We start from the raw sequence: 12,518 nt of genomic DNA on the forward strand, positions 1-12,518 counted from the left end.
TAAAATTTAAATCTAAAATATTATAAGTTTTAAACTGTCAAATAAACTAATAATTGATAGAGGTTATGGCAGGGAGTGGCAGTGCTTTGAGTTGGGGGCTAAAGTAGTAAGTGTGAATGACCCCATCATTCAACAACAAGAAGAAGAAGCATGCATGCTTGTGAGTCAGACAGTAGCAGAACACCGAAAATAGATAAATTGGAAAGGACCTAAATTTGCGTTTCATTTCCTAGGCAAACATTGCTTGATTTCCCACCCTACTCCCTCTGCTATGCTAAACCCTAAACCTAATAATAATAATAATTGGACCTACAATTATTTGTTTGTGTTTGTCTCCATCCCAGTTGCATGCACCCCAAATCATTACTATTACTCCTTACTTAACATCTTTTCTCACTCTGTCCTCCACTGCACATTCACGATTTTGTCACTATTTAACCACGTTCTCCCAACAATTTCCTGGAAAACAGCTGTTTTTTTTACTTAAATATAATGATTTTCGATATTATTTTTCATCGATAATTTTTTAAAGATATTTCAATATTTATGAATGGAGAGTTTAGCGAAGATGTTAAGATTGTCAAATTTATCATGTCTAGTTTGAATCAAAATAATTATTATAAAATGATTATTATAACATTTTGACATTTATGAGTATTAAGGTTTTTTCGTGAAATATTTAAAATATAAAGAATAATAATATAACGATAAAAGAATAACATTTAAATTGATTTTGATACTTGTAAGTGTCGAGTTCTATTTAAAAACTCTATTAAAAACTTAATTTTAAAACCTAGACATTAAAACTTTCTACTATAGCCAACCAACATGCCTAAGTGTCTCGGAATTATAGTTTCAAAGCGTATCATAGTGATTGCTTGCTTATTAAGATTTGAAAGAGGACACGATGTCTAGGATGCAACAATATTAGAGTACTCTCTTGAAAGCCGGTTTCTATCACACTAGCTGAATTAAGAAAGTTATGTTTATATCGTCATTTATATCTACTTTGATTTAAAGATGGTGACCTGAGGCCCATATATTTCATCTCTCATATGACAAAACAACAATAATACTAGAGGATGTAGCAATGATATATTTTTGTGGAGGTTTAATGCACCATCATATGATCAATGATATATTTTGTTTTCTGTTGTATTACTTAAACTGGATAATTTTATATATTAACGTTACGGATTCAATTGAATTTAATTCCTACAATTCATTTTCCTTTTATTTGGTTTCTGTTTTAGTACCTATGTGACAAAATTTGAAAAATAGTGAGGTACATAGTGGATTTATTATAACATGTATATCACACATACAACTTAAGAAAAGATGCACAGCAACGATTGTTGATTGATTCAAGCGGCTAATATAATCATCTATGTATGTCTCATGCCTTGTCAATATCACCACAATTAAAAAGAGCTAGAGTGTAGTTTCGTAAAAACCTTAACTCCTTTCTCTAATCCCTAACATTTAACTACTTAGTGACATTTGTTGATTCCAATAATTATATGAACTCGCCAAATACAATAACACTCCCTTCTAAACTACTTTAAACAATCAATTTTATTGCCTGTTAGGGTGTAAAAGGAGATTTGAAAAAACAGCAAGAAATTTCATGTAGGGTTGGTTGAATGGTGTTAGTAAAATGGGGAGAGATTTGCCATGCTAGTGGCAAGGCTTTTACAATGAAGATTGGTTTCCAATCAATCTGTAAAGTTGAGGCCTTTTGGGTAAAGGTCCTACAAAATAAGTATATTGTTTCGGAGGCATGCCCATCAAATATCGATAAGACAAGCTACTCATTTATATGGAGATCTTTAATGAATGTATGGGATAGCTTGAAGGAGTGCATTGGGTGATGAAGTGACAAATAAATTTTTTATTGATACTTTAGATTTTTGAGATTGGCTTGTTTAAAACCCTTGTCACCAACTATTTGGATAGATGGATAGATAGTGAGAAATTGGAAATGGAGTAATCTCGCTAGTGTTCTTGACCAGGTCTCTGAAACTCTACCTTCGAATGCTTCCGATGGACCGGACTAATGTATAAAGAGATGGTTGGCAAGGGGCATTTGATGCATACAATTTTGTTACTCCTGATAATTGGCAAAGACTGGACAAGTTATGGTCGAAAATATCAAAGTATGCCAATTGTGTATATGTGGGGATACAAAGGAAACTGTGATGCATGTGTTGCAAGACTACTATATATATGGCTAAATTAACTAGGCTGAAGGTGGTGCCGCCTCAAGCCTAACGCAGTCTTTTTTTATTCTACTCCTTTTGCAAAATTAGAGAGAGTGTGTTGTGATTGGGTTTAGCTTAAAATAGCTCCAATTTCTACCAAAAACAATATATCACCCTCCTGTTGATTCAATTATTAGCCCAAACATTAAATGATAAATTTAATTTAATTATTAACTTGAAGGATTAAATGAAAATTTGAATTAACAAAGAAAATATTTTAAAAAATAAAGATTAAAATAATTGTAATAAAAAGAAAAAATTATTTTATGGACCTTTCTTACCACATCATCTATAGTTTTTTTTCCACGACTTTTCAACAATTTTCTTTTCATGTCATTGACATATAATTTTGGTACTTTTTTTTGCTCTCAACCCCGAAACTCAAACCTTGAATCCTGATCTCGAATCCGAACCCTAAATTCCAAACCTTCAACCCTAAACCCCAAACTCGAATCTTCTGAATTTGAACCCTAAACCTCACACCCCGAACTCAAACCTTGAATCTCAAACCCAAATCCTAAATCACGAACCCCAAGTTTAAAGTTTTGGGATTAAGGTTTAGGGTTCCGAATTTAGAGTCTGGGTTCAATGTTCAAGTTTAAAGTTCTAGATTCGAAGTTCAGAGTAAAAAAATTACCAAAATTGTATCAATCATATGAAAAAGTTACTGAAATATTATTAAATAATTAGAAATAGACTATAAATAATACGATGGAAGGTATTCATAAAATAATTTCTCATAAACATATAAAATACAACCTTGGTGCTTGCAAAATATCTAAAAAAACCTTGAATCCCACACGTTTTAGAAGTTGCAAACCTGTCGCCAATATCATATGAAGGAGACAAAAGGAGGCGTGCTGAAAAGATGACGATGTTAACTTCAATACTCCATTCCTAAGTTCTATGGTTTTCTTTTTGAATTTTGAATTTTCTTTTTCAACTGCACCTCGGAAAATTAAAATATTATATAATATATAAAATTTTCAAAATTTATACTATAAAATCTATGTAAAATACGACTTAAATAATGTCGAATTAAATAAATACGATGTTAGAATTAAACTGAATCAATTGGTTGAATTGGAAAATAAATAGTTACAAGTAATATCTAATTGAATCTAAAAAAATCGACGTTAGTTAATGAAATTAAAATCAGGACAAAACACACGGTTGAACCAAGATTTTTAATTTATTTAATTATTGTTGATTTGGTGGATCAATAAGATAAATAAAAAATCGATAATTTAATTGATTTGACCATTGATCATTGACTCGATTTTTAATATGTTTTTTGACATAGAATGAGGATTGAGTGACAATATTTAAACTCCGTGTATGATTTCAGTTTTATAAGTTAACAATTTTCCTCTTAAAATTTATCCCATTAACTTATCTCATATATTATATCAAAGATCTTAAACCTTTAAAAAAACACAAAATAAAATACATACGAGACTTAACTATAATTTTAACCTCAAAATTTATAATTTAATCTTTCTACTTTAATTTATACAATTTAATTACTTTATATATTGTATAATATAAGTAATAAATTTAAATTGATAATATTATTAATTATTGTCATGGTATAATTTATTTTATTATTATTAGCTAATCACACAACAAAAATCACGTAAAAATACAATAATAATTTTTTACCAATAATAAATTTATACTATCCGGTTCAAACCCGGTTCAACAATCCCATTAACATTTTTTAACACATACATTCAGACACGGCACGGCTTTTGTAAAGCAGAATTAAAAAAAAAAAAGTAAAAAGCGGCAGTTGGAGTAATTACGGGAAACTGTCGGGGCCCCATCTGTTACTTTCCTTGAATTTTAAGCTAATGGAAATTTTATATATATATATATATAAACTTAAAGCTTTTAATTAATTAATTATTTATTTAAAAAAAATCGCCGAGGAGAATACTTAAGATGACGGTGCGCTCGCCTTTCGGCTCTCTCTCGGTACATCCAAAGTTAAAGATTCTTCCTTTCTATTAAAGTATATATATTTTCCTTCTTTTCTAACCGGAAAAAGGAAGAATATTTTTATCAGATTTCCCAGTTTACCCTTATTATTTCTCTTAATTCTCTCTTACACCCATCCTCGGGAAGCTTACCCCTCGTTTCTTTTTTGTATAGCGCGATCTGGGTAATTTCAAAAGAAGGGGGAAAAATGCTTTGTAGAATGGTGTTGATGCCCCGGAAAAAGAAAGTCGGGTCTGTTCCGGTTTACTTGAATGTATATGATTTGACTGCGATTAATGGATACGCTTATTGGTTTGGCCTTGGGATCTATCATTCTGGTGTTCAAGGTAAAGCTTCTTTTTTTCTTCTTTAAATTTGGTAAAGTTTCCTCTCTTTCTTTTTGGTGTTGCTAAAAAGTTAACGGGAAAAAAAAAGAGAAAGGAAGAATGGGTTGTCGTTAGATTTTCCTTTTAATTACTGGTATAACGGGATTTTAATGGCCTGTCTGTTTGGTTGATGAGAAAATTGTTTGACTTGCTGCTTTTGTAATTCTGTAATCAGTGAATTAAGGGAGAATTTTGAAAAATTTATATATAAAAGGAAGCTGTTGTTGAATGTGTTACTGTTTAGTAATACTAAGTTACTAACTAAGCTGACTGTTGGCTGCTAAATAGAATTCAAGTCCCTTGAAAAGATGAACTTCGATGGATATTATAGCATTTACATGGCATCCATGAAGTTGGTAAAAATTTATTTTTCGTAGATGTAGGGTTTTGACTATGGTTGGTTCTTGCTATATACAGTTCATGGGGTTGAATATGGTTTTGGAGCGCATGAGCATTCAACGACTGGAATTTTTGAAGTGGAACCAAAGCAATGTCCTGGTTTCACATTTAGGAAATCTATTTTGATTGGAAGGACAGATTTAGGTCCGAAAGATGTCCGCGCGTTCATGGAGAAACTTGCTAAAGAGTACTCGGGGAATTCGTACCATCTCATCACCAAGAACTGCAACCATTTCTGCAATGATGTGTGTATTCAGTTGGTAGGGAAGCCGATTCCGCGTTGGGTTAATCGTCTTGCTAGATTGGGTAAGAAAACAAATCGACCATCTCTTGCTTGTGGCATTATCTTACTTCCGTTTAAAATCTTAGTTCATAGGTGATAGATTGGTTTTTATGAAGATTGATGTATGCAATAGAAGAGAAAGTGATACAGCATTTCGGGTTTGCTTTCTTCTGCATTTTATCCTAATTACGTTAGTTTCATGCATTTAGGAAATGACTAAAACCGTTCATCATAAGACGTAAAGTAACTGTTTGCATATCCACTGAGAAACTCCTATAGTAGGAGCTTTGTAGAGTGATGCTCTCGGCCTGTTGCATGAACACCATGCTCTAAACCACGCCTACATGCTTAAACTTCTTCAATCTTTTGCAGTTTTCAGAATGTATACTCTGGTTTATTGTACTACTATTCCGATTTTTTGTTCAAATCTCTTGATACCAAAATATTTGTTGAATACAAAATAACAACACGTATATTAGCTGGCCATGTTTATGCCGGATATGTAATCTCGGTGAGAACTCACTCAGGGTAACTTGGATGCCAACCCCCTTGGTTCATCTTCAGTATCATTCTTTCAGTGAGAAACAAGTATTGGTGCAATTCATTAACACTAATTTTGATTGCTCTATATAAACTATTGATGATGTTGGCTGTGGCGAATGCTATAGGTTTCCTTTGCAACTGTGTTCTCCCAGCAGGGTTGAACGAGACGAAGGTTCGCCAAGTTAGATCCGAAAGTATTGGTCAAGAGGTAGAGAAGAAGAAGTTGAGAAGCCATTCGAATAGATATATACCTTCTTCCACTACCCCTCTACCCCCTTCATTGACTTGTCCTCCTGACTCTACAACAACAACAACCGGTAGACAAAAACGACGTCTTCGATCATCATCACAGTCATCTTTGATTCACACATCTTCGACCTCGAGTTTGAGCTTGAAGGTTTAAAAAAGTCCGACCGTTGGTATTTTTAAGGGTTCACAAATGCAGATAGGTCTTACTGCCCCTCTCCCCCCATGTTTTGAGCTGCTGTTGTTTGATGGGCTAACTGTGGATGGGAAATATCTATTTTGGTCGTTCTCATCGTGGTCTGTGCTGGTTGCCAAATGATGTAAGTGTCAAAAGCGTGTTGTGTTAGAGAAGTGTTGGATGTTTGGTAATGGAGAGGCAGAAACTATTGAAAGTGTAACGAATATGGCCCATTAAATAGTGTTTCGGCTAACGTTCTAAATGTGAATGAATGATTATGGTCTGACCTTGTACTACTTGGTGCGGTGGGGACCTTTGGTCACTGTTAGCTTGATTCCACAATGGTCCCACTTGTTTGAACTCCAAATCAAATTACTTTTTTATATATACAATATTTGGGTTTTTTATAAAAATAATATAAAAAATAAAAAATTACCAAAATATTATAATTTTTTTATTTACTAAAATATATATAATTTTTTTTATTTATCAAAATATATCAAAAAAATAAAAAAAACAAAAAAAAACTGAACTGATTTGATAACTCCCTGGGTGGAGGGAAGCAGGTTGGTGGCACCAAACAAGGGAAGCAGGTTGGCGGCACCAGTGGAGGGATCCCTGTTGGCGGCACCAGTCCTACCAACCAGATTGGCGGCACTACTTGTGTTATAAACACGAACTCTGTCTAGCTGAAACAATAAAAATCAGAAGAAAAAGAAAAAAAAAAAAAGAGGTGCTGCGAAAAAAAAGAGAAAAAGAGAGAAAGAGAAGAGAAAAATAAGGTATTTTTAAAAAAATTAATTGATTATGTTATTGTTATTGTTTTGTATAATTTGTATTTTTTTTGTTTTAGTTTAGTTATTAAGATTAAAATCAATAAAACTCAAATTGATAGTTTTAGTTAGGGTTTTATTATCAAAATATTACAAAAAATAAAAATTTTATAGTATTATTATTATTATTATTATTATTATTATTATTAATAAGATGTTACTTAGTATTATTGTTAGTAAAAACTAGTATTATTTTTATAGTTAGTTATTAATAATTTTAGTTAGTATTATTTTGTATATAAAATTATTAATATTATTATTGTGTTAGTTATTAGGATTAGTGGTTAAATGGCTTTCATGTACAAAATTGAATATTGAAACATTAATTTTTTTATTTAAGTTATTTATTATTCGTGCGAGATGTTTTACGAGATTTTGTTTATTTTTTGGCAGATTAAATATTAAAGATGGATGCTAAGTTTTTTGTATGCGTTTATTTCAACGGAGTCATCTTGACAACAAGTGTTGGATGTGTATTTGAATGTCAGCAACAAATAGCAATGAGATTTAATAGAAATGTCTCGTTTGATGAAATGAAGGCAAGGATTAATGCAAAAATTTTAAGACGTTGTGGGAGAAGGATAGTAAAAATTTTCTACAAGTTTCCGGCCGACAAATCCGGTCAAATTAGTGAAATGGAACTTGCGACGATTTAAGACGTTGAGACAATGGTCGATCTCTACTGTGGGAATGGGAGCGACAAGAATGCACCGATTTACTTATTGGCTGAGTTAGTCGGTATAGAGCAAAATGCATCTGATGAAGAAGACGGGGCTGAAGAACCGCGGATGGTGGCTCCAATATCATACGTTGATAGTGAATCAACTATGGGTGGGATCGGTATCGACCTGAATATTACACCCGATGTTGATATGGTTGGTGGTGAAAAAGAATGTGGTTGCGAAGAAGAAGGTGGTGGCGATCATTGGGATGAAGAGGTCGATAGTGACGGTGATCCCGATGTGGACGATGTACCTGATGATATCGACGATGAAGACATTAACGCTTCTTCGATCGGGGAGCGAATCGGCATATTTTGATACACAATAATCCCGAGCCACACATGTCGCTCATAGACCCGACGCAGCAGATGTAGCCGAGTTCCCGAGTACCACGAAATAGTTCATCGTCACGGTGGCCGTAACATCTGATGATCAGGAGTTATGCATAGGCGAGATTCATTGTAAAGAAGAGTGCGTATATGCCATCAAACGGTACAGCATGAATATATTAGTTGATTATAAAGTCACAGTGTCTACTCTGACAATATATGTTGGGGAGTGTTGGAAGGCAGCGGAAGGCTGCAATTGGCGGGTGCGAGCTACATTCATTAAAAGTTCTCAGATGTGGGAGATACGAAAATTTGTTGGTCCTCATACATGCACATCAACACGTATGACAGAAGATCATGGAAAACTTGATTCAAAAACAATCTGTACGTGTATAATGCCAATGGTGAAGGACATGCCGATCATTAAAGTTTCGGTACTGATTGCCGAAATGCAAGCACGATTCCAGTATCGAGTCTCATATCGGAAGGCATGAATTGCTAAATAGATGGCGATGGAGCAACTGTATGGAGATTACGATTCATCGTATAACGAGCTTCAAGGTTGGATAGCTGCTATGCAGGAGTATGTACCGGGGACTGTGATTAAGTTGCAGGGAAGACCATATTACGGCCTGGACGGCCAGTTACAGTCAGTAAAAAGGATTTTCCATCGGATGTTCTGGACGTTCGATCCATGTGTGCGGGCATTTCCCCACTGCAAGCCACTTGTGCAAGTAGATGGGACCTGGCTGTATAGAAAATATACACAGATCCTACTTATTGCGGTTGCTCAAGACGACAACAGAAACATGCTCCCGATAGCATTTGCTATCGTAGATAAAGAGAACATGGAGTCTTGGGAATTCTTCCTCACAAACCTGCGGAGGTATGTTATTAGCAACGATAACATTTGCATCATCTCCGATAGAGGGAAGGGTTTAATTGCAGCAATCAGGGATTCCGGTGTGCCGTGGAGATCCGTTTACTGCATCCGTGACATTGCGGCTAACTTCCACAAAGATTACAAGAATGCAAACTGGAAGAGACAAGTCGTGGCAATGGGTAAATGATAACCTTATATTTTCAATATAAGTTGTAATGTTTCATGTTATCGAGTTACTAGAACTTATTTTTCTTAATACGTATGCAGCGTACGAGTTAGAGTCACATATGTTCCGGCAAAAAATGATCCGACTTGAGAGTGACATGGAAGGACAGACAAACACATCTTTCCGACAATGGTTGGGCACAATGGAGCCGTGGCATTGGACAAGTCAACTAACAGGGGCAAGTACATCAAATGCACCTTGTCGTTGCTTGCATCAGGCATGATTTCTCCCCCTACGATATGCATGATGTACGTTCGAGCAGCGCATATCAACTCGCCTTCAGTGGCTGTCGCTGATAATTGTCCATACTTGGCTTTCAGCCATGTAAATTGTACGCCCGAAAAATATGACTCACCGTCCCCTGGTAAGTCTCCTAGAAGCTGATAGCAAAGTGTATCCGGATCGGTAAATGCAGATAATCCCGTTACGGGACTCCCGTCAATTGGGAGCCCAAGCTGCAACGCTACATCCTCCAAGGTCACCGTGCACTCCCCGCACGAAAAATGAAAAGTGTGGGTCTCCGGGCGCCACCGCTCCACTAGCGCAGATAATAAATCAAAGCGCAAGGCGGTAACGGATCGTACTACTGGACCCAAATCCGGCTAGCTCTAAGTACGGCATCAACCGTGCATCCGGAGTATTCTTCAAAACACTCACACGGCCCCTTAAAACTCGGTACAAGTCCTGATAGTGTTAAGTTACAGAAAAAATTTTACGATAACATTATTTCTTTGTACGTCTATCCTTTTTAAATAAATAGAACCTGTGATTAATAAATAATAACTCATACCGCGTTATTAACCGCATCAGATATGTGGCTTTTGCTGCTAATCAATGAAGCCATTGCGATGCCTGCAAGTTGAAAAAAAGTTAGCAAAAAACTCTTACTTCGGCCATTTGTTCGTATTTTTTTCTCCGCATTTTATTACTTTAAAAAATATCTTCATTTCTAATTTTATAATTTTACATAATATTTTAAATTTATTAATTTAGTGTGTTTTAAAATTAATTTAGTGTAAAAAACCATTATCCCCGCCATTTACTCGTATTATTTAGTGTATTTAGTGTAAAATTAATTTATAAATTTAGTGTGTGTTTTTTCTTTTTTTTTTGTTTTTACTGTTTTTGACATATTTTGGTAAATAAAAAAATTATATATATTTTGGTAAATAAAAAAGTTATAATATTTTGGTAATTTTTATTTTTATATTATTTTTATAAAACCCATAATAAAACATTACAAAAATAATAAAATATTAAAAAATACCAAAATATTATATATTTTTTATTTACCAAAATAAAAAATGCTAAAACGGGTTTTTATTTGGTGTAAGAAAAAATCCTTATCCGCCATTTGCTCGTATTTTTTCCGATTTTTATTACTTTCAATAAAAATATTTTTTATTTTATTACTTTATATTATTTCATTACATTTTTTAAAATATTTGTATTAACTATTTCTCAATTTTTAAAAGTTAGTAATATACTATTATTTTGGCCATTTGTTCGTATTTTCTCTCCGCATTTTATTATTTTAAAAATATCGTCATTTTAAATTTTATAATTTTATACTTTTTCAGTGCATTATGTTTAAAATTTATTAAAGATATAATTTTTTCGCATTTTCTTACTTTCGTGAATATATAATTTTCATTTTTCTTTTCAGTATTTTATGTTTTCTTAAATATATTTCTTTATCATTTTACTTTTAATGTTATTTTCCTAACAAAACTAATTTCAACATCCTAAGTCAATTTCATAAAAAAAATTCCTAATCAACATATAATGTACATACCATGAATTTTTTCATGCTAAATGTACAAGCCCAAATTGCCCGGGCCCAAACAAAAAAACAAAGCAGGCAATTTCAGTTTTTTAATAGCAGGCCTAAACTCGTCTAAGGCCCAACAAATAAGTGGCCCAATAACAAAACCAACCTAAGCCCAACACAGACATCAGCCCAAAACACACAAAAAAAAAAAAACAAAAGAGAAAGGAATCCTAGCCCTAAGCAATAGGGAGCGCCGCAACAAGCCCTCAGCGTCGCAACAGCCCTCGCCTCCAGCGGCCTCTCCAAGCGCCGCACGACTCGGGGCCGACCCCTCTCCACGCGCGCCAAACTCTCCTCGATTTCCTGCAAAACGAACTCAATGAGTCCAATAGAGAGAAAATAGCAGATAGATTCGATTTAGTTTTTTATTTCGAGCTATAAAAAGCCATTGATATTGTGTAAAAAGGGGGGGATTGGGTAAAAAAGATACGGAAAAAATACAGAGGAAAAAATATGTATAATAGAGCAAAGATCAGTTTTTAAGGTGATTATTAGAAGTGTTTTAGTTATTTTTTTATTTTGTTTCTGCGCATGTAATGAAAAAGGGAAAGAAAGTTTTGTTCTTTCGTTCTATTTTGTTGTTATTTCATTATTATCTTTTATTTCTTTTCTTTAAAATACGAAAAAGAAAGAAAAAGGGAGACTTACCTTTCGCCGGAGTCGTCGAGCTGGTGTCCCCTCCGACGAAATTGGGACGTGGGCTGAACGGCGGCCAAAGGGTTAAGAAAACCCCAAAAGAAGCAGTTTCTGCTTCAAAAGGAAAGGCCAAATGTTTCCCTAATTTTTTTTTAAAAAACTGAGCAATGATGCACTGTTTAGTTTGGGGGTCCGCGCATATCAATCTTCAATGGGAGAATTGCGCAATAAGTTATTTCCCTTTGCGCCATGTTTTATTAAGTCAATTATTTCTTTTTAATTTGGCCCAAATGTTTTTACCTTGTTTCAAATCGGTCCCCATTATGTGCAGCGTTTTAGGAGGCGGATTATTTCCATTTGGGCCCCTCATATAATGCGCGCTATGATTGGTCCTGCTCATTTTAATTTCATTTTTTATTTATTCTCTTTTTTCCGTAATTTTTTATTTTCTTTTCAAATTTTATTTTTATTTATTACTATTTCTATATTCATATACGATTTTTTATATAGTACATATATGCATAATTCTTTATATAATATATATACTCCTAAAATGCATGCATTTTACATACGTCCTTTTTATTTTTTTACTCATATATTTTACATTATATATATATACTTATACATTTCTTTTTTTTTAAATGCATATCCACATACTTTTATATCTATCTTTTTTCATATATTAGTTTGTTCTTCTAGTTGTTTGCATTCATATATGTACACATACATATACATATTTTAATACGTGCATAATTTATATATTTGTTTTTTGTTTTCATAGT

At 33.6% G+C, this 12,518-nt stretch overlaps 2 protein-coding genes and 1 long non-coding RNA gene across 5 annotated transcripts; 2 read left to right on the top strand and 1 right to left on the bottom strand.

The window, feature by feature from the left end:
• Positions 1–4,193: 4,193 nt before the first annotated feature.
• LOC105774109 (deSI-like protein At4g17486) lies at positions 4,194–6,572 on the top strand. Of its 3 annotated transcripts, none has more exons than XM_012596463.2 (4): positions 4,194–4,238; positions 4,416–4,588; positions 5,045–5,332; positions 5,978–6,572. In XM_012596463.2, exons 2-4 carry the CDS (start codon positions 4,450–4,452, stop codon positions 6,253–6,255), a joined length of 705 nt encoding a protein of 234 aa, XP_012451917.1. In that variant the 5' UTR covers positions 4,194–4,238; positions 4,416–4,449; the 3' UTR covers positions 6,256–6,572. The 3 variants fall into 3 exon arrangements, with proteins under 3 accessions (XP_012451917.1, XP_012451916.1, XP_012451915.1); XM_012596462.2 differs by having other exon boundaries at positions 4,202–4,275; XM_012596461.2 differs by having other exon boundaries at positions 4,229–4,249.
• A 1,740-nt stretch (positions 6,573–8,312) lies between these two features.
• On the top strand, positions 8,313–9,805 carry LOC128036095 (uncharacterized). The gene is made up of 2 exons (XM_052626929.1): positions 8,313–9,222; positions 9,311–9,805. The coding sequence occupies exons 1-2, from the start codon at positions 8,667–8,669 to the stop codon at positions 9,490–9,492; spliced, it is 738 nt and encodes a 245-aa protein (XP_052482889.1). The 5' UTR covers positions 8,313–8,666; the 3' UTR covers positions 9,493–9,805.
• A 1,218-nt stretch (positions 9,806–11,023) lies between these two features.
• Positions 11,024–11,862, bottom strand: LOC128035896 (uncharacterized). The gene is made up of 2 exons (XR_008192437.1): positions 11,749–11,862; positions 11,024–11,403 (listed from the first exon to the last, which is right to left on the bottom strand). It is a non-coding gene; the product is annotated as an uncharacterized LOC128035896 (long non-coding RNA).
• Between the last annotated feature and the right edge of the window lie 656 nt (positions 11,863–12,518).

This window comes from Gossypium raimondii, chromosome 13 (assembly GCF_025698545.1).
Source record: "Gossypium raimondii isolate GPD5lz chromosome 13, ASM2569854v1, whole genome shotgun sequence".
Classification (NCBI taxonomy): Eukaryota; Viridiplantae; Streptophyta; class Magnoliopsida; order Malvales; family Malvaceae; genus Gossypium; species Gossypium raimondii.

Bases quoted from the DNA above. Each gene is read 5' to 3' on its own strand.
- LOC105774109 (XM_012596463.2), top strand. From the start codon at position 4,450: ATGCTTTGTAGAATGGTGTTGATGCCCCGGAAAAAGAAAGTCGGGTCT. The intron at 4,589-5,044 runs GTAAAGCTTCTT...TGCTATATACAG, and splicing joins CTATCATTCTGGTGTTCAAG to TTCATGGGGTTGAATATGGT. The intron at 5,333-5,977 runs GTAAGAAAACAA...CGAATGCTATAG, and splicing joins TAATCGTCTTGCTAGATTGG to GTTTCCTTTGCAACTGTGTT.
- LOC128036095 (XM_052626929.1), top strand. From the start codon at position 8,667: ATGGCGATGGAGCAACTGTATGGAGATTACGATTCATCGTATAACGAG. The intron at 9,223-9,310 runs GTAAATGATAAC...ATACGTATGCAG, and splicing joins GAGACAAGTCGTGGCAATGG to CGTACGAGTTAGAGTCACAT.